This window comes from Nipponia nippon, unplaced genomic scaffold (assembly GCF_047370975.1).
Source record: "Nipponia nippon isolate SJK-2023a ecotype South Korea unplaced genomic scaffold, ASM4737097v1 scaffold_9, whole genome shotgun sequence".
Classification (NCBI taxonomy): Eukaryota; Metazoa; Chordata; class Aves; order Pelecaniformes; family Threskiornithidae; genus Nipponia; species Nipponia nippon.
Genome location: NW_028262413.1, coordinates 16,112,823 through 16,140,547, shown reverse-complemented (window position 1 = coordinate 16,140,547; position 27,725 = coordinate 16,112,823). Strand labels below are relative to the sequence as shown.

Sequence of the window (27,725 nt, the reverse complement as noted above, 5' to 3'; positions counted from 1 at the left end):
ACTTCTAGGAGAAGGACCTTTTCCTAAAGGTTTTAATTCATCTTCTTTAGCCTTCTGTTTTTCTCAGATTTTTTGAGGAGATAGATAGTTAGCTATTAATAGACAATGCTTTATGTTTACTTTTATCTGGTAGCTCCTTCCTGTTCCCCAGTTTTTAAATTAAGGTGATGCACTGGATCTTGGTTTAGTTCCCTTCACACACACTTCATAACAGAGGTTATGAACTCGGACTCTATTCCCAGCAGTAAAGGCAGCCTCCATTTTACATATAACATGGTTGAGATGCACCACATGTATTTATACAGAGAAGATGATAGATGATAGTTAACTTCATTTCTTGTTGCTGCTATTAGAAACTGTGCAGCTTAGAGAAGTTTCTCTTAGCAGAAGTGAGGGTAATCGGACTTCAGGTTTCAGTTGTCAAATCCAGGTGTCTACAAGAAAAACATGCATGGGAAGCAAAAAAAGGTCCTTTTCATTTAGAGGCCTACTGTGAAGCAGGAGTTTTTGTTGCCAAGTTTGAAAAGGTCAATCCTCTGCCAATTGAAATTGTGTCCACACAACAGAGTGGACAATTTGTTACTCTATCTGTAGACCATCTAGAAAAGAAACTACAGGCGCTCAGAAGGGTACTACTAGTCAGGATCGGTGTGCACTGACAGAATTTCAGGTAGGAAACGTTTCAGAGCATTTCTATATCCTGTGGCATGAACCCACGCATCGAGTCTGGCAGAGTTTTCTTCAGCACGATACAAAAACTCACGGATGCTTCTCCTCACAGTCCGAATCCCCCAAGGGAGAAACGGAGTATTCAGAGAGTCCCTGAAATGAAACTCAATAGCAACGAAGTTACTATTAAGCAGGTATTCTTCATTGCAGCGCCGGGCAGCACTGGGGATTCTCCACCACAAGTGCTCCACCGATTTGGTGGACTTTCAGAGATTATATACTATAAAATCCTACATATTCACAGGATTTCCGAGAAATCATTTACATAAACATGAGATTTCCTGGAACTCATTAACGTATGCAAATGTCCAATCCGCATGCGCAGTTGTCTCCCGTGGTGGTCTTCAGGTGGTCTTTGGGGGTCTTCAGATGAAGGCTTGTAGTCTTCTTCACTGTGCTCGCTGATTGACCTCTACTTCTGCGCAAACTCAGTCCCAGCATCACGTAAACTGTGTCCCTCAAGGCTGTCATCATCCTATTGTGACCTCCCATCTTCCATGCATTTGTTCTCCAAGGCCCAGTTGTCTGAGATGGGATTATCCCGGAGCCCCCTTATCTTACAACCATTCTAACTACTCCCTAAATCACAAACGCCTTTCTTTTGTTTAGTTAAGTGACTAAAATATTTAAATATACTCCTTGCTCCTAGGCTTTTCAGGAGGCATTTTGATGCAGTGGCTTTGTCTATCTTGGCTTTAACCCTTTCAAGCACAATATGCATTTTTTGTACTTGGCAGAGTTGTCTGACTTGTTACAGACAAAAACGTACATTCATTCATGTCATGCCAAATAATGTATTAAATTGAGTTGCTTTTTATATTTCTTTAGCCGCTTAAACGAAAGTAATAGTGAAAAAGTAGAAGAAAAAAACACACAACAAAACCCCCTTGCCAATAGCACGTTTCAGAAATTTGATTTGCATCAAGATACGACGTTACTACAAAAGGAAACAACAAAAATGAAGTAAAATTTTTTTTTTACTTTTTTTAGGTTTTTTTACTTTTTTTTTTTACTTTTTCATTTTTTCTTTTCTTTATTCCTCCCCCCCCCCCCCCCCCCCCCGGGAGAAGAGTTGCGGCCCTTTCTTTATGTTTTAGCTCACCTTCCAACTCTTCTACTTCCCTTAATTGTTACTACCTAGTTATTTCTCCCGCTTTAGCTGTCACATTGGGATACCTGCGTGTACCTTACATACTTTTTTCATGTCACCCTTTCTTATGATCTTTGCCTCCAAAACACCTGGTTTGGGGCGGGTTTGACTTCCTCACGTTAGGAAAGGAAGCGCGGTTTCCCTTCGGAGACGCCAGCCAAGGGCGGCGGCTGGGGACGAGCAGAGGAGCGAGCGGAGGCCGCCCGGGCCCGCAGCCGGCCCTCGACGTACCGCCTTCCAACAGCCCCAAAACCCTTGCTCAGCTGCAAAACCCAGCTCACGATGGCAGAGTCTCTGATATAAACTGCAAGACACCGGTGAAAAGGACATCCGGCTTTGCGCACCTTCTTTGGGCCTTACAGACCTCTCTAAGAGAGCGGGAGAAACGGCTGGGAGAGGCGCGCAGACGGCACCGCCGGCGGGTTAAGCGGCACCTCCGCCCCGGCGGGTTAAGCGGCACCTCCGCCCCGGCAGGCTGCCGGCGGAGGGAGGCGCGGCGCGGCCCCGTCGCCCCCTGCGTCGCCGGAGGAGCGGGCGCGGCGGCTGAGAGAACTGCGGCTCCCGCCGCTCTCGGCGCGGGGCGGCGCTTCCCGCCATTTCCGCCCGGCGGCGGAGCTGAGGCGGGCGCAGGCGGCCGCCATGCCGATGAAAGGCCGGTTCCCCATCAGGCGGACGCTGCAGTATCTGAGCCAGGGCGACGTCATCTTCAAGAGCTCGGTGAAGGTGATGACGGTGAACTACAACACGGCGGGAGAGCTGAGCGAGGGGGCGAGGTGAGCGCGGGGCCGCGGCGGGAGCGCGGGGCGGTCTGCCCCTTCCTCAGAGGCATCTCGGCTGGCGTTTGTGCGTTTTTCTTCTCCTTCTTTCCAGAAAGTTTGTGTTTTTCAACATCCCCCAGATCCAGTACAAGAACCCCTGGGTGCAGATCATGCTGTTCAGGAACATGACCCCCTCGCCCTTCCTCCGCTTCTACTTGGGTAGGTGGCGCCGGGAGCGGGCGGGCCTGTCCCGCCCCGAGGGCCCTGTCCCTCCGGGAGCCCCGGGCAGGGCTGCCCCGGGCAGGGCTGCCCCCAGCGGGTTCGCCTGCAGGGGCATCAGAGCAGCGACGGTTTTCACGCCGGGAGGGTGGTTCGATCCGCGTTTCTGCCGCGCTAACCGCCAGGGAGGAAGAAGGGTGCTTGTTAGCATGTATGTGTTAGCAAAGAAACATTACAGTGTACATTCACCGCGGTAGGGAAGCAGATGGCTGAGTCTTGTGTGTTTAAAGCACTTTCTGCAGCTACTGTGAAACAGCAATAGGTTTGACATACTATTACAAATCTTTCTTGGCAGACAACGGAGAACAAGTTTTGGTTGATGTGGAAGATAAAACCAACAAAGAGATAACAGAGCACATCAAAAAAATCTTGGGGAAAAGCAAGTAAGTACACTTAATAAACTAACATACATTATAATACAATCCCTGCGAACTGTTGTCAGGTATACAGAAAGAAATACTACTTTTCCCAGACAAAATGGGCATGAGCTACATAAAGTCCACAAACTAGGAATTGTAAATCCATCATTCTGGTAGATTGGGGCCAGGGAAGGGAAAGGAAATATTGCCATTCAGGCTTCTGATAGTAACAAACAGATCTCTCTTCTAGAGAAACGCTTGAAAAAGAGGAAAGAGAAAGGAAAAAACTATCACATCCAGCAACTTTTGGGCCCAAGAAGTATCATCTGCGAGAATGCATGTGTGAAATTGAAGGCCAAGTTCCCTGCCCTGCTTTTGTGCCACTGCCCAAAGAGATGAGGGGAAAATTCAAAGCTGCTACGAAAAATGAAGCATCGGCCTGACATCTCAAGTCACGCGGTTTTTTCCTCAGGGCTGGATGGTGAAGGTACTTCAGTGAGAGACAAGAGCTAACAGCTCCTGGAAACAGGAACAAGCAAGTTCATGTAATACAGACAACTTTGCCTCGTAAGTCTTCTTACAGCTACAACTAGACTAATTAAAGTGAAAAATAAAAGTTAAAAATCCAGCTTTTTTGGTGCCAGTTTTACAAAGCCTTACAGTCAACACTGCATAAAAGGAAAACAAAACACGGAAAACAGAGTGACTAGAGCCCTATTTCCTACTCGTGCCTGCATGTATAAGGTTATGGCAAAACCAAGGTCACATTTGCTTTGGGATAGAGAGACTAGACTAAAAAGTTAATTTATCTTAGAAGCAGCAGGGAATTCCACAATTTATAGAAAGTGGTGCAGAAATCAGCAGGAATGCTTTTATCTTGTACTAACTGAAGACAGCCAAACGATAACGTAACTCCAGGCTCAAACTAGATGCTGAATTTTCTCAATTGAGGAACAGTTGAAAGTCTCATTTACAACAAGATAGAACTTTTGCAGTTGATACTGCAGCTCTGAGAAGCACTCATCAAGTCAAGAATATCAGCAGTAAAGGAGAACATGTAAGCTGGTATTTGAAAGATGCTTTACAATTACCATTATTGTCCTTCAAAAAAAAAAAATTTAAAGCTACTCTTAAATTAAGACAATTTCCTAAGCAGTCTTCCTTCAAAAAAAAAAAAATAGAGAGCCATACAAAGGCAAACTGCATCTAGATTTACTAACTTCCAGCAGATTCTAGCCAGAAAGTCCATTGTGCTTCAAAGTGCAGTGCTGCTATATAACTCACCTCAAACACTCCTGCTCCCTGCACGTGGTCAAAAAACCCCTTCTAAATCATCATAGCTCCTGCCTCACCAAACAATTACACTATACCTGTAACAGTGTATAAAGATATGATAGATTGTACTCTATTGCTTGGAATTTGGTAATTGCATATACCTTTAAGTCAGGCTTATATATGCAAATTACTGTAGAACTGTATTTCAGCATTTCTGAGCTAACGGTAAAGTACAAAAGTTCACACCAATTCAAGCGTCCTGTAAAAATTGTCAAGGACGAACACAGCACAAAATAAACCTGTTGTTTTATTTCATCTCTGTTTACAAAGTTTCCATACAGAGTAGTGCATGCAATTTTAACAAAAGTCAATGTAAGTTATTTATTGAGCTTTATGGTTAAGATGTCTTCATTCCATTGTGCCTTGGGAGCCTCAGAGAAGTCCAGCTACCAGCATAAGGTCTTCACTTTGGAGATGACTTTAGTATCAGATGCCTAGTCTACCACATTTAACACTGACAAAGATCATGAGGTATGCTAGTCTGTTATCTGCTCGTAAAAATATATTACATGTACAATAAGGATATTTTAATTATTAGTGTATTAGACTGAAAATACAAACAAGGCAGGATAGTGGCAACAAGGAAAAAAACACTTTAAAATGTGAAAGCTGAAGCCACTGAAACATTTTTTTCATGTTGATACCAAAAAAAGCTTTGGGTTACAGTGCAGGGAGCAATCCTCTTAACTAGCAAATCATTCTGTCTTAAATAACTACCTTATACTGTTTCTGTTAAACAATTCCAAGGATTATGTTTACCTATCAACACTTATTTTTCTCTGCCTTCATAAATCTGGTGCCATAGTGCACGTGTTCTGTTAGTTTACGACCTTTCAAGTCCTCTGTTCTTCATTTCACTTGGTGCAAAATAACACTCAGGGACTCAATCAACTCTATTAAAACATCTCAGTATAAAAACTTCATGGTCTTAAGACAACCTGTCCTGCACTTTTCAACTGCAGATTTAGGCTACGGTAGGGAGAACATCAGCCATCCTTAACTGGCTGCTCTAAGTTATTTTGATCAGTTAACTAGTGCTATTAAGATATACGTGGTTCGGGTTTTTTAAACAGCAGTTCCAGAAGTCCCTACCTCCACTTATTTACAGCAAAATAAAACTAGAGTTCCTGCTCTTTATGTAGCATAGTTATTTGTGTCTCTAAAATACTCTGCAATGCTTGAGTTACAGCTATGCTAATAAATATTATCAGAGACATAGTTAAAAGACACGTCCCATTCCATAAGAGTTTACACTTCCGAGTAAGCCTGCTATTCTTAGTGCTGTACAGTGTGATCTGCCTGACTTTCCTCTATACTAGCTTTAAATACATACACCCTTTAGACTAACTCCTCCCCACCACCCTTTCAAACACTGATGCCGGACCTCTGCCTTTCAAAGACAAAAATCAAAGCAGCTTAGGCTCCATCTTTCACAAAGATACAGGCTACCTAACCCTGAAGCGATGGTACATTTCTGATGCCAATCTTCAGCAGCCCAGCTCTAAGCCCTGCTGCATGCTGGGATGCCCTCCTGCATCCCACCTCCAGGTGCTGGCCATCACCTACTCATCCCCCAGACCACAGGATCACAAGACGACTCCAGTTTGGAGCTTCTTATTTAAGACATGCCCGATTCTCATAACTTCTGAGGGGAATCAAATATGAAAGAGAATTGCTATTTGGCACTGTCGCAGCCACAGACTGTCTCCCAGCTTTCACAGAATTCCAGTTCAGTGCCACTTCAGCTCTCCATTATAAACAAGATTTTTGTTCCTTGAATGCTACAAAGAGGGTTCCAGTCTCACAAGTATGACAAACGTGATCCTTCTGTCACCCAGAGAATTTAAAGGAATGTGTAGATTCCATAAGATAATTAGGAATTAGAGGATCACCCATTATAGTTTGAAATGGTGCTAGCCTGATGCTCTTTTCCCTGGAAATGAGTAGATACTTGTTCCCTCACAAGCAGGTCTCTGAAGCCAGCATGGCGCTCTCTATTACACTGTAATTTGTGCTCAGAGCAAATGGGAAACAAAAAGTGATGAAAAGACAGCATCCAAATTTTACTTGGGAATTTTTATAAACACATTAAAAAGTTACTCATGTTAAGATCAGTTATAAAGTTATTCTCAGTCTTAAAATCCCTTTTATGTATTAGCATTGCACAAAATTGATCTGCAAGCCTGTATATTCTGCACCTCAAAGAATCACAGTAGCCTTTTAACAGCACTTTCTCCTAACACCATTAGGCAATCAAGCTAGCCAGTAACACCGCACTGTGCCATTATCAGAGGATGCAGAAGTTCTAGACAAGTTTTTGTCTCTCTTTAGTCAAAGCCCCACGTGAAAGGCCAATACTACACTACTGCAACAGAAAGGGGGAAAGATGGCAAACCAACATTGCAATCATTTCCAAGTCATAGTTCCCTATTAGCACTTAACCACTTTGACCAAAATAAGCACACAATAAGACCAGTTAGCATTAAGAGTGTTGTAACAAGTTAGGTTAAAATTTCTTAGTATTAAGTATTTGAGACCAGCAGCACACCTCAATAGTTCTTTCTTCCAGACTGAGTAGTAGTGGAAATGCCTAATTGAAAGTGCATAAAAGTCAAGATTCTCCCAATTCCCTCTTGTGATCTGTACTCCTGTTTATAAGTATCTGCTCTACCTTCCCATATTCAACAGCAGAGTGAAAATAATTATTACACAGCCCTATTTCTGCTTCAGCAGTTGGATTTCTCCTTCTGCTTTGCTAATGTGCGCTTCAATTCCTTTAAGTTCTCTGTCAGTACCTCCACCTCATCCATTCGTCCACTATGTTTGGCATCAAATATATAAGCTTTGATATTATCTATCTGTTGGAGAAGCAGCTCTTCCTCTATAGCCTCCTCTCCAGAGATCTCACTGCCATCCTCCACTTCAAAGGGATTGGTAGAGGATCCCTCTTCAAATGGATTCCCAGAATTCCAACCACCCCCAGGCTTTTGAAATGGATTTTCATCCTCTTCAAAAGGGTTTAAAGTACTGCCACGTGCTCCATTAGTTTGTTCATCCTCCTCCTCATTTTCAAATGGATTATATTCTTTTTTATCACTTTGCAGAGCTGTGTTAGAGAAAGAAACCATCGGAGAAGTGTCTTTGGCAAATGGGTTAGCAGGATCTTCCTCTAACTGAGGGGTATCTGCTTCATCTTCAAAGGGGTTTAGACAGGCTGTCTGATCTTGGTCTTTGTCGCACGGGGGGACATTCTGGGGTTTGAGTGTGAAGATCAAGTGCTCTTTAGCTGGCAGCTGCTCAACAGCAGGAGTTTCAAAACCCGGGTCCCCTTTGAGCTGAATAATATCCAAATCCAATGCACGTGCTGTCAAGTTCCGATTCTCTTTTGCAACTTCATGCTGATGCTGCTTGATTTCTCTGAAGTCTAAGGAGCGTGTCCTTGAATGCTGAGACATGAATTTGTGGTGTTCTCTTTCCCACTCTTTTTCACGAAGGACCTGAAGTTCCTCCCTCTGCATCTCTTCCTCTTCTGCCTGTTTTTTAGAAAGCTCAATAGCTTTCAGAGTTTGTTGTTGATCATATTCATCCTGAAGCTGCCTCAGGTTCTCTTGCAACATATGGACCTCATCTATCCTGTTAGCTGCCTTTGCTTGCTTAATAAAGGATGTGATATTGTCAATCTGCTGCAGAAGTGGGTCTGCTATCTCACTCTCTCTCGATATGCTAGATGTAGGTAACCAGCCTTCAGATTTCCTGACTGTTCCTTTTTTCAGGTGAGTTGCATCGCCATTAACTGCGGCTGCAGATCTGGAGATAAAGTCTTTCTGCTTTTCCTCTTGTTTTCCATGTGTTTCGAGAGCCACCTAAAACAAAAAACATGTAGTAAGAGAACACCATGAGCTTGAAAAATTCCTTTCTAAATATCCATAGGTACAAGAAGTTAGCCAATCTTAGACAGTGCTGGCTGTCACTGAAAGGTATCAGCTGCATTTTTGGTTACTTCACAGAAAATGCTTATTTTCATAATATTACCTAAATCCTTCCCTTCAGTTTGTGACGATACCCATCAAAATCCCATGACATCTGCCTCTACAAATGTGAGGGCAAGTAGGAGCAGTGACAGCGCTTTTTACAGAGCAAAAAAATGCCTAATGCAGCTGTGCAAAGAGTGGTCTAGATTGACTGGGAGAGGAACCGTATCACGACAGCAGACATCTGTAATAGAACATCAGTGTTAAAGGTCACTGATATCATTAGCTTTTGCAGTGCAACAATTCTTATGTCTCAACTTCTACCTCAAGATAAAGCTGGTTTAGTTTACAATTAATGATGTCCTCCCTCCTACCTGAAAAAAAAACCCTCTTTCTCTGAAGAGGCATCCTTATTCTAACATGTCCTTTTTCACCACTGAAAGAAGTCTCCAAATTCTACTTGTGCAAATGAACTCCAGAATACCATTTGAAAAATCCATGTAAACTAACATACTTAGTTTAGGGCTTGTTCCGCAGGCACTGCAGCAGAAACAGCATGTGCAACCAAGTCACTGCTGCTTTCTAGAAGCGTTCAGCTGCTCAGTGCACACCTATTTATGTTCTGGACAGAATACAATGATGGTGTTACATGCATCCCTGAAAAAGGGTATGGAATGATCTGCATTAAAAAAAAAATGAAAAACCGCAATCCAATGTTAAAGGCAACTATTCATACACACAGCTACTAGGCTTAAGCCCTTGAAGGAGGCCCTGATGCAAGATGTAACTGATCTTACCATATGCAGTCTTCTCTTCTTCAATTCTTCATACTGATCTTTGGTGGGCAGGGACATCAGGCCAAGCAGTTTTTCCTGGCAAAAATTGAAATATTTACAGTGTTGCTTGCAGGTATTCAGCCAATTTTCAAGTACTTGAAAAGAGAGATACCACCAACCGAACGCCCCACAAACAAATAAAAGGTACTTCTACAGTGCAGTCACTGCTGCAAGCCTGAGCACGGCTTTGCTGCCGTACCTATACTGCTAGCTAGGTTCACACCTCAGCAAGAGACAAAACCAAAATTCACACATTCTCTTAGGTCCCTAAACTCAATGCTGCTCTGACTACACTATCTGTATTCAAGCTAGCTCTTCTAAGGCTACCGTAAGTCATTAGGGGAACTACAGAAAATGTATAGAACTAAACCTCCTGTCAAAATAGTTTCAAACCACAGGGATGCCTGGCAAAGAAGAGAATACTATATAAAATTTACATTCAGCTCATAACATATGCTCCATTTACCTGAACAAAAAGCGTAGCTGAGTATCTTATCATTCTCTGAAGTTGTAGTGTTTTAGGATGAGGTTGGGGATCTTCATGCAAGCCTAGACTCAAAATCTTCTTACTGAATCAAAGGAAACATACAGCCTCATCAGTTCAAAAACAAGGGCCAGCGAAAATGCAACAGAAGGGGAGGGAGACAATGTTGGATGAAAATTTTCTGATGTTCTTTTAGGTAAACCATTTTGGATATTACAGTTTGTAATACTTGCCACTCCCACCCTTTTTAAAAAAAAACAAACAATAAAAAACCCAAACTATTTCACTATTTGTTTCCTCTGTGCTTAGTTATTTCCACTGCAGAGGAATGCACAATTTTTAAGATTGGAAAAGGAAGTAGAAATTGATGGTGCACAGGAACGACATCCGCCTTTTCACATGCTCTTTACAACTGAGCAGACAAATTGATTATCCGTATGAATAAGCAGGTATATGCTACACACACACAGATACCAACAGTTGAGAAAAAAAATACAGAGAAGTCATAACAGAGGGAGATACACACATGATGGGGGGGAGGGGAGAGATCTTTTACCTTAAGGCATCTATAAGTTCGTATACTTTTTGAATCTCCACCCTCAAGTCATTAGCATGTTCAAGATTGTAGGTTGTCTCCCCAGCACTAAGAAATAAATACAACTTTATTATAAGTCATGCATCCGGATAACAATACACACAACACTAGAAGTTATTCCAAGATGACTAAGATTCAACAATGGTAAGAATAGTTAAAGGGGTTGAATGATTTTATTTCAAGCTCATTGTGTTTAAAAACCCTTTCTTTGTGACAGAAGTGGAAAATTACAATTATCTTGTGAACGTGAACATTTCAGAGAAGATCATTTTATTTGTGATTGTATTATTATTTACAGGAGAAATCGTATTTTATAACAAGAATGCCACTCTACCAATAGTATCCAAAAGATACACATACTTAGCAAATGCATCTATTTTGTGTTCTTTTCCAGGCAATTGGGTGCGGGAAAAAAACACTGACTAATTGAATAAGTAACTACACCATTAAAGTGAAATAGTTATCTCTACTAACGTTTGTCAGAGAACAAAAGCCTACAACCCCACATGGGTATAATATTTAAGACGCTAGTAACCAAGTGTCCACATGGGGACGCAATCTATTATACGCACTTTACTAGAATCTTACATTTACTGATAAAACCAATTAGGATTTGACAGGGAAGACTCTTCACCAGTTTTTAGCTTCCCCCTCCTTTTATATCACAAATATAAAAGATAAGGATCAAAAGCAACTTCACTATCTGTACGATTCCAGTTTCTGGGACTCACTACTAGCCTGAAATCTTTAATTTCATCAGTAAGAAGTCTGTTGTTTTCTGACATGTGCTTCCATTATCCAGAACACTTGTATCTTCACTTTTCTCCAGTAGTCAAGCCACGTAACACCAGCTCTCATGAAGTTCTGACAAAAAGCAGTAACAGCTTAGCATGTTTTTCACCTTCTATACTTCCTTCTTCCTTTCAGGAGGTGTGTTTTTACAAAAACAGTTTTGTTACAATGAATGACAGCCTAATTTTTCTACAACTATCCGATCTAAAGGACAGGTACAGAAATATTTGTTAACTTCCCAAATGGACGTGCTTCATCATCTAATGCCAATCTGTGTATTTCTCTACTATACGAGCCAGAAGTATAACCTAACAACCTCTTGCAGATACAGCTGGGGAGATTTAAGTTACCCCAGTGAGAGAATACTACTGCAAGAAATTATGCACAGAAGCGTGAAATGTGAATGCTGCTTATCCACTGCAGCACAGGGCAGGCCAGCTAGATTTAGAACAACTATCAGGTGAAGGTGGCTTGCTTTACACAAGAACAGATGAGAAGCAGTCAAACGATCCTTCGCTGCTGGCACTGCTTGGAAGCCATACCATCCACCTGAGGGCAGTAATATCCTACTTCAACTGTTTCAAAGAGGCTCATCTACACAACAAGAATTGTAGCCTTGTACTTCCTTTTTGGAAAGATGACATGTCAAAGTATGACAGTGGCGCCTCACTGGGAAGTGGCTTAAAAAAAAAAATAAATCGGACCTCTGTATGCAATGTTACCATTAATAATTAATTCAGTACTACTTTATTTGAAGAGCATCCAAAAAACAACAGATAATCTAACACTGCTTTTTCTTATCATTTACACACTCTTGCAGCCTTAGCACGCCACTTCCTTACTCCTTCCCACACTTTTGGGAAGGAAAAAAATACATATATTAATAAACAAAATCAGCAAATGGGGCTTACTTTAGTGATTCTGCCATCCTTATGTATTCTGGCGCTTTCTGGTCAACCTTCTCCATGCAGAGTCGGAGTTTCTTGTTTAAAACAAAATGTGTAAAAACAGAATTTATATTGAAACACTAATGCAAGAACATGCTGACATAAACCTTGAATGTGTACAGGCAGCATGAGAAGTTAACCGTGATGAAAGCCATTTAACTACTCAGGATGACAAGACCCTCCAGTTATCTTCAGAACACAGACAGCGTGGTCAGGAACAGAGAAAGACTCCCTGTACCCCTGCAAAGTGAATTTTGAATTCAGAAGCTGTTTTAAAGGACGACTTGGGACAACTTCTAGCCTTAAATCTCTTCACAAAGAGCACAACAGAAACTCCCATTAATACTAACCTGGGGGGGATGCAGAGTCTACTGAAGATACCTGATGATTGTCAGTACCTGCTTTCAAAGTAGATTTGAACACAACGTTCCAGCCATATGATCTTGATTGATACAGATGGTTCAAAAAAAAGCATTTGCCATCAGTGTGAGGGCAAACAGTGCTGACAACATCGAGTCCTATAGTTCCAGTGCAGCCCAAAGTGTACAGCGTATCATTGGTTTAAACAAGAACTGTTCTGAGGAATCCCAGCTGAGATAGTTCACAATTTTAAGAGAGAGCCATCTCAGAACTATTAGTTCCAGATGATAAGAATGAAAATGTAACTTCAAATGATGTTTGAACTTATCATGGGATATAAATACTACATGGCAACTGGCTCCATCATTTCAGATATATCTTTGTTACGTGGCATAAACACCCAGTAGAGTCTATTGTAACGCAAGTGACTATTAAGTCATAAAGTAAGAGCTTGGACATGAGATAACAAGCCAAAAGTCAAGTAGTGACAACTGCAGATATATATACTGAGGATGAAAGCAGCAAAGAGTCTGATTTACCTCATAGAGTTTCACAATCTCTGGAGTGTATTCTTTCTCATCAATCTGTTGTTCTCTTTTCAACAGGGTGTCTTTACAATGCCGACAACAACGGATTCGGTCATCATCCTTCTCATCCAGAACAGAGCTCACACTGCTTATGCTGCTAATGCTGCCACGGCGGGAGCTATGGACGCTATTAGGTGAGGAGTTCGGGCTAGTATGAGAACCCAAGGCCTCTTTGCTGGCACTAGTGAGTTTGCCTAAAAATTATACACAGGTAATTTTACAGTGACTAGAGAAGCCAACAGATTTTACCAACACAAATGAATTGCACTTTAACAGAAACTTTACATTCAGGTAATATTAGAAAACCAAGTTGAAACAGTCTGCTTCAGCAAGGAACATGCAAGGAACCCATGGCAACCAAGACTGCAAGTCAGAATTTGGGTCTTCACTGTAAATCCTGCTCCATTCTAAAAGCAGCTAGAGAGCAGACTGCTGAGAACCACCTCTTCTGCCTACGCCTAGAAGCATTCTCATGTCGGAGCATGCATAGTATAGTGTGTGGAAGAACAAGTATGTTCATGTTGTCCATGTTTTGTGCTTGAATGCTCCAAAAAGCACAGTTAATGTCATTTATTTCCACAGAAAATATGGTCTGCTCTCCAATGCACTAGATGAGGATATTAAAGTTCAAAGGGTTTCTTAAAGGCTTGTAGATGAATTTCCTTAATGTCAGCATTTGCACAAACACGGGCAAGACTGGAAATACCCACAGTAGTCTTAAATGTCAAGAGCCTTGGCAGTTACAATTCCTACAGTTAATACCTTCATAGTTATGGTAGTCAGTAGAATAAGACACTGAATATTAATTATATTTACCGTATATTTACTGGTAGTATATACTACTACTACTTCTAGTAACTTTTTCAGTGTTATGTAACACTTCCAAATCTGAAGAAGGAACGGAGACAAAGAATGGAGAAATTGTTCTTATTCTGTTTCACAGACAAGTGTCACAGAAACCGAATGACACATTAAAGACCAAGTTTTCCGCACAGGCAGAATACTACCCACAGCTTTTTTTCTGATGGCAAAAACCAGGATGCAGTTAGCACCCTGAGTGAGCTAAGGAAAGGAGGAATTAACACCACACACTATACTTACTCGCCAAAGGAAGACTGACAAGTTCCATGCACTTCTTGCACATAATAGACCCACAAAGGCGGCAGTGGTGACGTCGGTTTCGAATACTAAACTTATTGCCACAGTCTGGGCAGAATGGAACGTCCTGGTCGCTGACCCAAGGCACAACAGACTTCTCTATAGCTGTGAGGGGAGGGAATACACACAACACAAAATATTCATGCAATTAATTCCTCAGCTGGTTAAAACTATAGGAGCAAAGAGTCTGAGGTAAGCTCATACCAACCTCTTATTTTAGCTGACTCAGTGTTTGCTCTGTCAAACGACGTAAGCTAATAGAAGATAAACAATATATTCAAGAAAATTGTACTTTTGCAAGGAAAAAAAACCCAAAACCAACACAAGCCAGCCCAACAAGAAAAAGAAATGTAGCATTTTTAAGAGATAGAAGTCTCAGCCTGTTTTACACCAGATTCCTGCAACCTTCCTATTTGTTTCTAATGCCATATTCATACAAGTAGTGCTAATCAATGACTGTCAAACCTGTACAAATCAGAAGAGTTTGGACATAATCCTTACAGAAGCCAACATTACTGAATCTGAGCCAAAATTTAAGTTTATCATTGGTAGATTTTGAAGAATGAGAAGCTGGAAGATTCATGGCAAAAACATTAGGGAGAAATTTAGTAAAGTAAAAGATGGAGAAAATATACAGGAAAACAGATAGTTCTTGAAGCACGTGGAAGTAGCATCTTCAGCTTGAAAACAGTGCATAGAAACAGAAATCATATCCACAGTACAGGGTCAGGCAAGCACAGTACTCAAGGATAAAAAAGGAAAACAGTAATATGTGAAGAGAGTCATAGTTTACTATCCTTTATAAAAAGTGCACTGCTAGATAAATGGGCACACTTCATACAAGAATATGATTTTCTTTAATCTAGGAAACATTCAGAAGGCTGGAATATTAAAAAGCAGCAAATTTACCTTTTCTAACCTGATTATTAACTTATTGACTTCAACTACATAGTGATCAATCCTGGCTGCTCGGTGTTTCTTGAAGTCAGAAAGATGGCTTCTCATAGCACCTGGGGAGACAGCAAAAAGTTTTCATAGTCACCCAGGTGTTCTGTATGGATTTAAATGCATTTAAATGTCTCTTGAAAGACAGCTGTCTCTTCTTTTCATCATTTATTTCTCATGTTCAAATCAAATTTTAAAGACACATTAGAATCCTTCATTTTCATAGTGCTGCTGTCAATAAAACATGCAGGTTAAAGCCTAATCTCCACGTTAGCAACAACCAGGGTTTTATTTCTACTACAGAAAACAACACGCACTATGTTAAAGAGAACATCTGCAACAATTTTTTTTTCCCTCTTCATCCCTCAGTTATATTTGGCAAGCTATTATCAACTCGTAGCATTCTCAAAACTAACTGCCTTTAGTTTCCTGGCTACACGTTGAACAGAGGGAAGAGGCAGGTCCAATGATGACTGGAGGTCTATGCAACAGCAATTTCTCTTTCAGACTTCTGATCATCCTTCCACCTTTAGGGGTCTGAATCAGATCCTTGATGACTGTTCAGATTTACAGAAAACTGATCACCAAGCACACAAAAGAACATAGCATCTCTTTAAGAAGTGCACAATTCATACTCGACAATGTTGGTTTCAAGTTTAAGTTTTTATGCTTTTCTAAGTAAAATGAGCCAGGTATTAAAAATCAAAGTTAAAAACAAACAAACAAAAAAATCTTTCTTCTGACTGGTAGAACACAAAATCAGATGTTGCTTTTTGATACTACCTATATAAGTTTAAGAATCTCACTTCCTCATGCTAATGAAATAACCAAAAAACCTCCAAAGCTGAATTCATAGGAATGAAAGGGCCCCTCTGGGTAACTGAACTCAGCCACTGCTTTGGAGACATCACACAGTCCCTTCCACAAACCCACCAAATCCCATCCTAAAATCCATCAGGTTCATCTTCTCCACTCTGATCAGAAAACAGTTCTCACTTCTCTAATATTCAGAAACCTTCTGCTAGTTCACTGCCTAAGTTTATTCTTAGCTAATATTTATACTATGATGGCTGCTGAAATAGTTACAAAGTCAAAAGTATAATATACAGAACTCGGACTCTGCAGACCCAAAGGACTAAGTCCTAGTCTGCCAGCAGCACAGGGGAAACTTTCCCAGGATCCACCAGAGATAGTGCTGCTTCCTCCCCCTGAAAGTAACCATAATATTTCAGTAACAGAAAGAGGCAATTTCCAGTAGCAGTACTGGTAATTACAGGCTCAGTCAACTTATCCTTGAAATTCTACAAATGTAGATTTATATGCAGAGGGATGGATTTGGGGTGGGGTTTTTGTTGTTTTGTGCTTTTTTTTGCCTGTTTCCCTTTTTTTTTTTTTTAAAGTAAACCTCTTCTTAAGGAGAGATGATCTGCACCTCAAATCCAAGGAAAAAGCTGAAAGAATTTAAAATCAATGGACAAGCTTTTTGTCAGACATGTAAACTAACAACTATTTTAAGTGTAGCCCAAATGCTGGAGATTTTATATAGCTATAGCTTAATTATTAATTAGTGGATTATCTGTTTTGTAAAAAGCCAGACGATGGTTGCAGAACACCTCAAGGAAGCTAGATGCACAGAGGTAAACACATATTCAGCGGGCCTCAACAGCTCAGGCACAATGACATGACAAACAGCTATCCTGCTCTCAAGGTTAGTTGGGGTATGATTCCATACAATTTTTTTTCCCCCATTATCTCCATTTTTCCCATCATCCCACACAACTTAGGCAGGCTGCACAAAATCAATACGCAAACCATAACCCCATGCTACAGCGAATCAAACGCAATACAGACACAATTCCATGCAACTTTAGCAATACTGTAACACTTTCCCAATTAAGATTAAAAGAAAAGTTATCCCCACTGCGTATCGCTTTCTAGCTCTCTTACCTACTTCCTGGGGCTCCCACATGTATGGATCTACTCCACCATAGCTGAACGACTCATATCGTTCCTGAGATCCAGAATCAGTTCTGTCATCTTCTCGTTTCAGCAATTTCTTCTTTGCTCTTTTGGCCTTCTGGACTAGATCTGAAAAAGATAAACCCAAACGTGGCAGGTAGTCACCAAATATTTGTTACGTGAAACCAGCATGGAATATTCCTCATCGTTTAGCACAAGTCTTTTTCCTTGATGACAAGCTTATCCTCAACATGTTCTGTATAGAACCAGAATGCTGTTCAGAGGATCACAGATGACATGAAATGCTCTTTGTTATTTGTCATAAGGTAGCACTAAGGTCCTAATGACAAAACAGTAGTTTTAGACACTCCGTTCAGGGACTTCACTGTAAAACAGTAAGCCGTCTTAAACTATGTGACCTGTTTCACAGCATTCTGGGACATCATACAGATAATATCTTAATTCTCTTAATTCCCAATGGTTTTCTTAGGATTCAAGGATGTTTAACACTTTCTTTGTCTTGTTGCACAAACTACAAACTAAGAATTTCAGCGTGCTTGTACACCTAAGTAATTTCAAAAGTATTATCTCATATGAATGCATTATCTCATATGAATGTTAGCGAGAGGAGGGCAGTCTCCTGGGGAAAAAAAAAAAAAGACCAGGAACTTGAAACTTCAGAGCTTTTATTGGCCTTGCAGCTATGTTCCTCGCTGGATACTAGCAGAAGTTGAGGGCACTACTTTTCTTGCCAAACACCTTCAGTATCTCCTTGAACTAGATTTTTTTACACATAAAGCTTTCTAACAAGCTGCTGGGAACCATGAGTTTGCATGTCCTTTCACATTTCTAATTTTCTTATTCAGCATCCAAAACACTGGAACTTCCACCTTGACCTTACTGGAGTCTGTGCCCCCACGCTTCAGCCTCTAGGGCTGTGCCAGCAGGCCCTCACACAGACATCATACTTCCTAGCAGTTTTTCAGCTGCTGAAGTTACACTACCTCCCAAAATGACACTTGAGGATATAAAACACATTTCTCAACAAAACTGTGTCAGGTTGGCAAGGGCTTTGCTAGCACTGTAACATCATCTAGAAAAAAGGGTTTCTCCTCCCCCCACCTACTCTCAAGCCAGCATAGCAAACGTCAGCTACACACTGCAGTTTCTTAAGTGAAGTTTACACTCTCTAAATAGAAAATACATTTGCACTCGAGACTTCGGAAGTCTGACATACTCAAAAAGAAGTAGGGCTGCCTCATGGCTTTGCCACAGACACAAAAGCTTTTCAAGCAAACTTCATAATCTTGTTTGCCATGAAGTCAAACTTAACCGCCTCAGGATGACTCAACTGAAGTAATAAGGTGATTTGTAAGCTTTTCTAGAACTCCACAATTAGGATAGCTGGGGTTCAGCACAAAGTCGTGCAATCACTTGTGATGCACAGTTTGAACACCACTCCCTAATACAGGTAATTTAAATAGGTGATTCTGCTGGCTTTCTTCTTCTAGAATGGACTTCACTAGACAGACCTTGACATGAATAACTAGGACAGAAAGTAAGCAGACAAAACCAACATCCTTTATGTAAGAACACTTAAGAAAGACAGCCTGAGAAGTCACAGTACACTATTTTAGATTAAAAGAACACTAGAGAGAACAAAATAAAAATGCAGGTATTTTGTATTAAATAAAAGAAGCATTTGGGAAATCTTACCAAGCCTAAGTTATTGTTGTTTTCTTTCCTGTTATCACAATGAAAATCATATTGTTGTTCTGGTTTAAATGCTCCACGGAAGCATCTGTGATTCAGCTATTACAGCACCGTACCCGTGATGAGAACATGACTGCAGTACTGACAGACCGGTCTACCTTCACTGTCCAAGAAGAGCACGGTGCTAAGAGCCAAGAAGTAGCCAGACTGATGGAAAGCAACTTTGTGAAATATTCACTGTGCTACCCTTAAGATAGGCCTGTTAAAAACACAAACTTTTCACTGAGAAAAAAGACTTTTGAAGTAATAATCATCAATCTCAGGAAAAAAAAAAAAAGGGGCCAGGGGAGGAGTAAAAATTCAAGACTGTCCGGCCACTATCTCTAGTATAATAAAACGAAACCTGAAAGATTTTTGCAGGGAACACACAGAATTATCACCAGTTTTTGCACGTTTTTCTCTCAATGTAAAAGTGACACTGTGTATGCAAGGGGGGGTAAAAAAAAAAAAAAAAAAAGGAAATATTTTAGTAGAACAGAATTCAAAGGGATTTTTTAAGCACCAGTAAAAGTTAGTAATCCATAGCACAACCCTAGGACACTCCCCCCATCTACGGCCAGCTCCACCACCCACATTCTTTTCCATCTTTTCCCAGCAGCAACCTTCCTTAACTTCACACTTTAACCGCAACTACAGTTTTATTTACTGTCAAAACAAGGGATTAATGAATTGGTACCGAGCAAGTACCAGAGATTCCCCATGTTCTCTAAGGTTTTCAAGTAATGCTTGGGAATTCATCTGGGTTAGAATATAAATCAGAGTTTTCAGACAAAAACAAATAAAAAACCCCAAACGGCCAATAACAAAAATCATGCATAAAATCAGAGATTTGAAGAGTGATGTCTTTTAAGTGCCTGTTTTAGATTTTACTTATTGAAAGTATTGGGAATAATGTAAAAATTATGCCTTGTCCTAAGGTAATTTACAGGAAAACGGAACCCCATACCTCACTTGTAACTCACTTCAACTGACATTTTAGTATTCTTAGGCATTTTGAGAGAGCTCGCGGTAGAAGCAGCTTGCGTCGCGGGGAATTTCACGCGGCAAAACCGAGCGCGTTACAACAGCTGCCGTGCCTCTTACTTTTGAGCTGTCCTTTGACGTCTCGGTCCTCGCTTGAGTGCTCTTCTTCGTAGTGCGACTGCAGCTGATAGAAAGACTGGAGGTCCTTCAGGCAGAGGGGGCACAGGAAGCCCTCCCTCATCTCCCCCGGGTCCCCGAAGGGCGGCGGGCAGCCGGACGCCATGGCGGCCCGGCGGCGGGCGGCGCTCGCTCCCCGATTTCAGCAGCGGCGCAGCGGCGCGGGGCTCGGCCGCCTCGCAGGGGCGAAGCGCGGGGGCGAACGGCGCGGCAGCGGCATCGTCCGCGGCGGCTTTCTGAAAGAAACCCGGGCGGCGGCGTCGGGCTGGCGGCACGGCCTCACCCCACGCCCGCCCTGGCCCCCCCACGCCGAGGCCCCGGGCGGGGCGGGGGCCGCGTCCCGCCGCTCCGCATGCGGCACCCGCTCGGCCGGCAGCCCAGTGCCGAGGAAGAGGCCTGCTGGCGCCTCTGCGCTGGGAGAAGTCGGGCGGGGAACTGGGAACACCGAGCCGCGGAGGGCGGACGGGGCCACCGCGGAGGCCCGGGCCCGGCGCTGCCTGCAGCCCGCCGCCCCAGCTCGGGGGGGGGGGGGGGGGGGAAGGGGGCGCTGCAGGCTCAGGCAGGCAGCACGCGCCGGGCCCGTTGCCCGCCGCGCGGCCGGGGCGGGGGGCACGCAGGGAAAGGGGTGGGGCTTAGCGCTCGCGCCGAACGGCGGCCCCCGCCCCGCCCCGCCCGAGGGGCGCCGCCAGCCCTGAGGGAGGGGGGCAGGCGGCCGGGCCTCACCTCAGCGCCCGGCCGGGAGGTGCGTGTCTCCAACAGCGGGGAAGGCGCGGCCCGCCGCGGTCCCAGCCGCTTGGCGTCCCGGCTGCCCGGGAGCGGTGGAGCCCGGCGGAGGGCGGGGCGAGCGCCGAGATACCGATGGGCGGGAAGGGTGGGGACAAGGAGGGCTCATCCGGGACCGGGGCGAGACGCGAGGCCCAGCTAAGGCGTGCGCTGCCAAGCGCAGAGCTATCGATGGAGGGCGAGGGGGGCGGGGAGGAGGAGGCGGTGGCGGCCTGAGCCTGGGCCTGCGCCTCCCTGAGGGAGGTGGGGTGGCCCCTCCCCTGTTTTCAGCCACCCTGGAGTAGGCCCTGGTCAGGGGGCTGCTGGCGCGTCCCGAGGCTCGCAGGTGTGTGTCTGTATGAGATCGTGGTGACAGAATCCTCTCGGGAGCGGGACGGCCTTGCCGCGCTTGGGGCGGGGGCGGCGGGCCCCCTCTCTGGCCTCCCGCTGCTTCGGGACATCTCGCATAACACTTACCTCTCCTGCTAGCTGCTGGTGGTGGTGTGCTTTGTGTCCTTATTACTGAGCCTGCTGGGAAGAGGACCAGCGTTGCTAACAACGACAAGGCTGATGTTCCCTTTCCTAGCCTGCCAGATCATTCAAAAGCAAGTGTTCCAAAACAGTAAACCATAGCACTAGATAACGTGCTACTCACAGAGCCAGAAGTAGAATCCAGGAATGCCACCACTGTTTGCCCTTGCTACCTGACAAATAGTTGTGTAAATCAATGAGAGAAGCTCTTCAATATCCCCTTTCTGATGCTAGTTTCTGTTCAGTCTCAACGGGCAGAAATCTGTGCTGTCCCACATTCCCTAGCGTACGGAGGAAACAGCAGGAGCGTGTAACCATACTTATGCTTCATCTGTTAGAATGACAGGCTTTCGGAGGCAGAGATTTTCTTATGTGACAGTGCTATTTACACTTGAGTCCTACCCAATAAATGTGGATTTTCACTGTTAATGTCCTGCACTTTTATCCTTGAAGTTAAGTCCTTTAAAACCTTTTCAACAGGGATCGGGGGAGTGGGTGTTTTCCAAGGGATGAATTATAACTAGATGCCCAGCTCCTAGGGACTTCAAATCCCAGCTAAAGGATATCAGATGGCCCCAGACGGGATAAGTGATTCATCCACAAGCTGGTTTTAGTAAACATTCTAAATTCTGGTCTCATTCCTGCAATCTGATCTCTGTGGGCTGACTGTTACATGACCGCTCTCCGCACCTTGTCATGTCACCAATGAATTTCACCTGGTTTGTATTTATAGTCCCAACATCCAGCAAAAGTATAATGGGAAATCAAAGTCTTAAAACCAAACTGATTTAACCATAGGAGTCAATGAATGTTATAAACAGACAAACTCTCTGATTTTTACATGTACAGTTTCCTGTTAAGAACTGTTATGCTCTGGTTTTCAGAAAGTCTTGATTCAGTTTTTGATTCTGGTTTTCAGGCCTTGATTCAGTTATGAACAGAGAAACAGGCAGCTGTGGAAATAATGTAGAACCCCAGTTACAGTCACCTTCCTATTCAGCATGCAAAACACAGACCCAATTTCTCTTTGATATTAAAAACTGATAAAAGATCTTCTCATGCTGTAAATGCTGCCTTGGTCAGGCACTCTCCCCACAGTGCACTCAGGTAAATTATAAGCTGTTAAGCTTTTTTTAGAAGGTATGATTGATTGATTTTTTTTTTTTAAATTTATTTAATAAGTTAAGGGGCTGTGTTAACCCCACGGTCTTAAGAACCTGAAAATATTTTTAAGTGTTACCAGTTTCATTTTAAAACTTGAAAAGTCCTCAGCCTATAGGGACTAGAAATGAAACTAGCAGTGTATGTAAAGAAGGACGGTACTTAAAGGATGAAAAGGAAAAAATAGAAGTAACCATCTGACTTTTCATAATGCTTTTGTTATATAAAAAGTATATTTCTGGCCTCATCCAGACTTAGCTGCAAGGATTTAACCACACTTGGAACAGGCCTGCCAAGATTTGCTCCATATACTCAGTCATGAGCTGGCAAAGCCTTCTAGCATGCACGTCTCATCAAAGCTCCTGAGGTTTCTCATTGCATAGGCCTGTATTTGGAATTGGGGCTTCAATTAATAAAGATCTTCTCTCATTACTGTCATCCTTTCCTCTTTTTTTTTTCCCTGATGCCTATTTTCTGATCTCTCTTACTGTGTTCACACCCTAAGAAGGCACCTTTTCCTACAGAAGTATGTGAGTCTTGAATCCAAGCAGGGTTAGTCTCCTGTGATCTTTCTCAATAGAGAATGGTTATCTGCATCAGTTTCAGGTCCAAGACTTTAAGCCTTGCCTGAACAGGGAAGACCCTGGAACAGTTGTTGTGGAATAGCAGTTATTCTACATTAGCTCCTATATAGACTCTTACTCTTCCTGTGAGCATCACATTCTGGAACACATGTTACAGAAAGAAACAGAAGGGGAACAAATTTGGGATAGCTACAGCACTTTGAATTTCTGCTTTCCCAGATTCATATTAATTCTGAGAGTGTTCCTTATCTTGGAAAATCCTGAGATTAAAAACTGTTGAATGCAAGAATTACAATATTTGCTTGTTTCTCTAATACAGCTAGCAGATATTTGGGCATTCAAGTATGCTTCTAATAGTAAGTGCATCTGCTTAGTGCTGGAAAATTCAAATTATTACCTCTGTGACAATGCCAGCAGAGTAATTTCATGCCATTCATTGGGACAGGCACACACTTCCTTCAAGGAAAGCATTAAGAACGTGGATTATGCTCACAGTTTTGAAGTTGTCTTTAATTCTGTACTATGTGTCTTGTCTTTTACAGTTCTGAAAGAAGTCAAAGGAAGGCACTGCAGGCAAGCTTTAAGGGAACAGTTTGTAAATCCTATTGTATTTCCCTTCGATTCACCAAATGTGAGTTTGGCCCTCAGCCTCCTTTTTTTCCACTTGTTTATGTCTTATGATACCCACTTATGTAGAAGTATCCCTGTATTACCCCATGTATCTGCTGCATCTTTCAGACCGGAAGCTAAGAATTGCATTAGCTTGTCCATAAGGCAACATTTCTTTGCAAAACAGACGGGAAAATCCAGGGGTTAATTGATCCCCAGCCCTGATGAGTCACCTGTGTACTAATCTGAGGGCTTTGTATGGCATAGGAGGAAGTGGGCAGTTGGGGATGTGAAGGAGGGGTTTGCAGTGTAATGTTTGAGGAGGGCAAACATGGAGCGACACAGGGTACTGTTTTTCCCAATTGTGTTCCTGTCCTTGGAGGAAGAGAGCAGGAACCAGCCTGAGGATTCACCTGCTGAGGTGTCCTCCTCCTTCCCCTGAATTTGCTGAAGCTGGGCTGTTTCCTAGCACTGAGCCTTGGGAAAGCTCAGGTGGAACCAACTACCTCTCCCTTTGTTGCTACCTTGCTCCTTTTTGTCCAGACATCTGTTGAGGCCAGTGATTTAGAACTCACTGAGCCAGTGAGACTGCTCCGGCAATACAAGTGTCCCTAGAAGAGCTGCAAGATCTGTGCTTGAATGGGGGAGTAGTGAGTATGAGAAGGGCAATATTGGGAATAAGTGAAAAAGAAAAGACAAGAGTAGATGTAGGGCTTGTAGGGGCGTTTCTGTAGGCATTTCAGTTTTCTTGTTCCTGTTTAATGTGTGTATTTTGTTCATTTAGTGGGTGTAGAGAAGGGACAAGAGAAGGGGTAGGTGGGGAATGAAAGATGTGCCTGTCACTAGATGGCACACCAAGCACGTCTGAGAACAACTGGAGACCTGCGGGCGGCCTGGGCGGGGGATTTCACAGCACTTGGGGCTGCTTAGCCGTTTGCTTTCAAGGTTTTTCTCCTGCAGCAGGCAGGCTAGTCCTGCCTGTTGAGCTGGGAGGGCCTGATGACCCAGGCAGCGTGGTCCTCTCCTGTCATTCAGAAGTAGCAGGAATCAGGTATAAGGAAAAGTGAGACTGTACTGAAGAGCAAGCTGTTTCCTTAAACCTGCCTTTCTCTACAGCTCCAGTAGCTGCTCATTTTCAAAAGGAAAGTCTTAAAGGCTTATTAAAATGGTAAATACGATTGAAGTCTAATAGCCTACTGTTGGGACATAAACAATACAGTGAGAAGGACTGCCTACAGCGAGTTGCGACAAGGATGACAACATGCTGGGATGTGCACTAGAAATCAAACATTTCGCTGAATCTTTAGTTAGTTAATTGTGCTCTTTTGCACGTTCTACATTTGACCACAGACCATGAGAGCACATCTCACCAAATGAACCTTTTTGAATTACTGATAAAACACCATGTTGTGTCAATCACTCTTGAAAAGAGAAATTTCATTCAACATTTTGAAAGAAAAATGCCATTTGTTTGCATGTTTCTGAATATAAATGGTCTTTAGCACTTCCTGAGGAACCCATTCCCCATTAAGCGATTGCACCTGTTTAATATGGTGTGGATCTTCATGAGAGACTCCTAGTGGGAGTCTCTCAGAGAGAATTATAGAAGAGATATTACAAAGTTAGCATGCCAGGTGTAGTGATGTGCTGAATGGTGTCCACTCCCAAAGGGAAATTTAGGCTCCTGTGTCCCTGAGGACCCCATGTCCCTTTACAGAGGTGGAGCATAATCTAGGTTTGTGATGGTGTAAATGAGAATAGACTTTGGCTGCTTGTCACTTAGTCTGGCTCATCGCACTTTCCCACCCAGACAGTGTTCACAAAATGAAAAATCCAGGTCAGTCTAAAGCAATCCAGTTTACACTTCTTCAAAAACTAATTTGTCTTCATCCAGCTAGTTGCAAAAGGAAGAGAGGTATTTGGGGACAAATTAAACCTTACTGAAATGCTACAGGTGCTGCTGGGGACTGAATCTGAATCAGTAATGGCTTACTATTGTGAATCAATGTAAAAGAGTAACAGCACAGGAAAGGAATGTGTTCCAAACACTTGCTCTAGAAGCAAAGTCAGGCATGTACTGCCTCGTTCTGCCGCTGGAATATAAAAACTCAGCCCGCAAAACCCCACAGCCTCCTGCTCTGCCGCACTCAAAGTCCTTTGCAAACACTGAGTAAATAGGTTGTAAAATATGTTTGTGAGCTGTTGTTAATAACTCTAACGGTGAATTTTAGGACCTGGTCTGTTGCTAAGTTGGTCATTGCTATTAATGTCCAAGAGGAGAGACTTCAGTGGGAATACAACTGAGAAGAGGGACACAGTCAGCCCTGTAGCCATGGCACAGTCCTGTCAGAAATGTGTTCCAGTTAGGTTCACGTACGTTCTTCAACTTGTAATATCTTCACTGCCATTTGGAATGTTAAATAATGAAATCTGATCCCAGCACAAGAGAGGTAAATGTAGACTAGAAGGAATTCTTGATGATGCCTGTCAACTTCTCAAGGAGTGCAGTGGAACATTTTTGCAAAAATATGGCTTACTCACTGAACAAAAAATTTAAAATATCTGAAAATTAACAGTGTTGAGTTCAATATAGACTTTGGGGCGGAAGCAGAGTGGAAAATCAGAATATTCTTCCTAAGTATTCCCTAAACTAAACAGCTAGTTAATTTAAATTGATGCTGTGTTTAAAATTGGCTTAAATTTAATTTTATAATTTAATGATGAATTTTTAAAAAATCATTTTAAATCTCCTAACACTGAAATGGGTAGCATGAAATTCTTCCTACAGTATAAAATGATCTTTGATTTTAATTTAGCTGAGAAAACTTTTTTTGTTTGTTTGTTTAGATGGATCTAAACCAACATTTTCTGTATTTTTCATTTCATTCAGAGAACTAAAAAATTTGCATATCGCTGTTCCTTTTAACAAAACTCATGTATTCAATATACTCAAGTTGCTTATTGTAAACATTTTGATACAAAACAAATTTAATTAGTCTGTGTAGGGAGGATAGAAGCTACATTTCCATGCCAAACCCATGATTTTTCCTGTGTTTGCAGACTCATCAGTCAAAACTGACAGCATGATGATTTGTAAGAGCTGCAGCTGACAACTTGTTGAGCCCCATTTATCTGATTTGCCTATTAACTGCTTCAGTATTGGCAGGCCAGTCATCTACACAAGTTTATATGGTCCTTTAACACTGCTGAAGAATCTGGCGTATTGGTCCTGACTGCTGTGGAATGGCGCCACTTTTACATAGAGTAGGTGAATTATGAGGAGAGACAGGAAGATTCAGCGTTCCTTTGTGTTTACATGTCATTCGATGTTTTAGGATCTGTAGGATCCATATGCCACAATGTGTAGATTACGTTCAGGGCTCATTTCAGATTTCAAGCACACCCATATTTGGGTGCTATCTCCTATGGACTCTCTTGTCTTCTATTTTCCCTACAAATTTGTACAGCAACCAACTCCCATCTTGAAAGCAGCATGTCTAAAATCAATAAGCGGAATACCCTCAACAGTGGGTATTGAACAGTGAATGATTTGTGATTTTTTGCAGGGCTGTTGCTGTCTTCTTCAACAACCCCTGCTTGTTCCAAGAGCTTGCTTTTTGTCTTGAGTGCTTTGGCTCAGAGAACCTTTCATAAAGTCTTACTATACTTTTCATTTGTCTTGGCTTTTCTCTCCTCCTCCTCCTCCTTCTCTTCCTCTTCTCTTTTTACAATAGCTTCTACAGGCACCCCACACATCAGAACCAGCCTCAGAATCAAGAGGGAATTTATGCTGGAAACATATGCTTCTCTGTGAAAATTAGTTTAAAACAGCAATCATATTTCAGGCAAACTTTTCAAAGCAGGTCACTTTCCCTAGTTTTCCCAATCATAATCTCACATTTTCCCTATACCAATCAGCTA

General features: G+C 42.5%; 3 protein-coding genes across 5 annotated transcripts in view; 2 read left to right on the top strand and 1 right to left on the bottom strand.

The window, feature by feature from the left end:
* The first annotated feature begins 1,927 nt into the window (after positions 1-1,927).
* Positions 1,928-13,340, top strand: MRPS25 (mitochondrial ribosomal protein S25). 2 transcript variants are annotated; one of them, XR_015701667.1, is made up of 5 exons: positions 1,928-2,652; positions 2,750-2,856; positions 3,212-3,299; positions 3,526-3,842; positions 13,201-13,340. XR_015701667.1 is itself a non-coding variant. In XM_009462986.2 (4 exons), the coding sequence occupies exons 1-4, from the start codon at positions 2,519-2,521 to the stop codon at positions 3,716-3,718; spliced, it is 522 nt and encodes a 173-aa protein (XP_009461261.1). In that variant the 5' UTR covers positions 1,928-2,518; the 3' UTR covers positions 3,719-3,903. The 2 variants fall into 2 exon arrangements, 1 of the variants encoding a protein (XP_009461261.1); XM_009462986.2 differs by lacking the exon at positions 13,201-13,340 and having other exon boundaries at positions 3,526-3,903.
* Positions 4,840-21,015, bottom strand: RBSN (rabenosyn, RAB effector). Of its 2 annotated transcripts, XM_087745333.1 has the most exons (12): positions 20,881-21,015; positions 20,101-20,393; positions 17,233-17,373; positions 15,250-15,350; positions 14,549-14,594; positions 14,284-14,445; positions 13,135-13,376; positions 12,200-12,270; positions 10,458-10,544; positions 9,884-9,986; positions 9,379-9,453; positions 4,840-8,473 (listed from the first exon to the last, which is right to left on the bottom strand). In XM_087745333.1, the coding sequence occupies exons 2-12, from the start codon at positions 20,261-20,263 to the stop codon at positions 7,337-7,339; spliced, it is 2,328 nt and encodes a 775-aa protein (XP_087601459.1). In that variant the 5' UTR covers positions 20,264-20,393; positions 20,881-21,015; the 3' UTR covers positions 4,840-7,336. The 2 variants fall into 2 exon arrangements, with proteins under 2 accessions (XP_087601459.1, XP_087601460.1); XM_087745334.1 differs by lacking the exons at positions 20,101-20,393; positions 20,881-21,015 and adding an exon at positions 18,961-19,150.
* A 123-nt stretch (positions 21,016-21,138) lies between these two features.
* TMCC1 (transmembrane and coiled-coil domain family 1) overlaps positions 21,139-27,725 on the top strand; it is a 211,400-nt gene continuing 204,813 nt past the window's right edge. The window contains exons 1-2 of the mRNA XM_087745337.1: positions 21,139-21,265; positions 23,738-23,826. The gene's annotated coding sequence lies outside the window, so the exon portion shown is untranslated. The remainder of the gene's footprint in view (positions 21,266-23,737; positions 23,827-27,725) is intronic.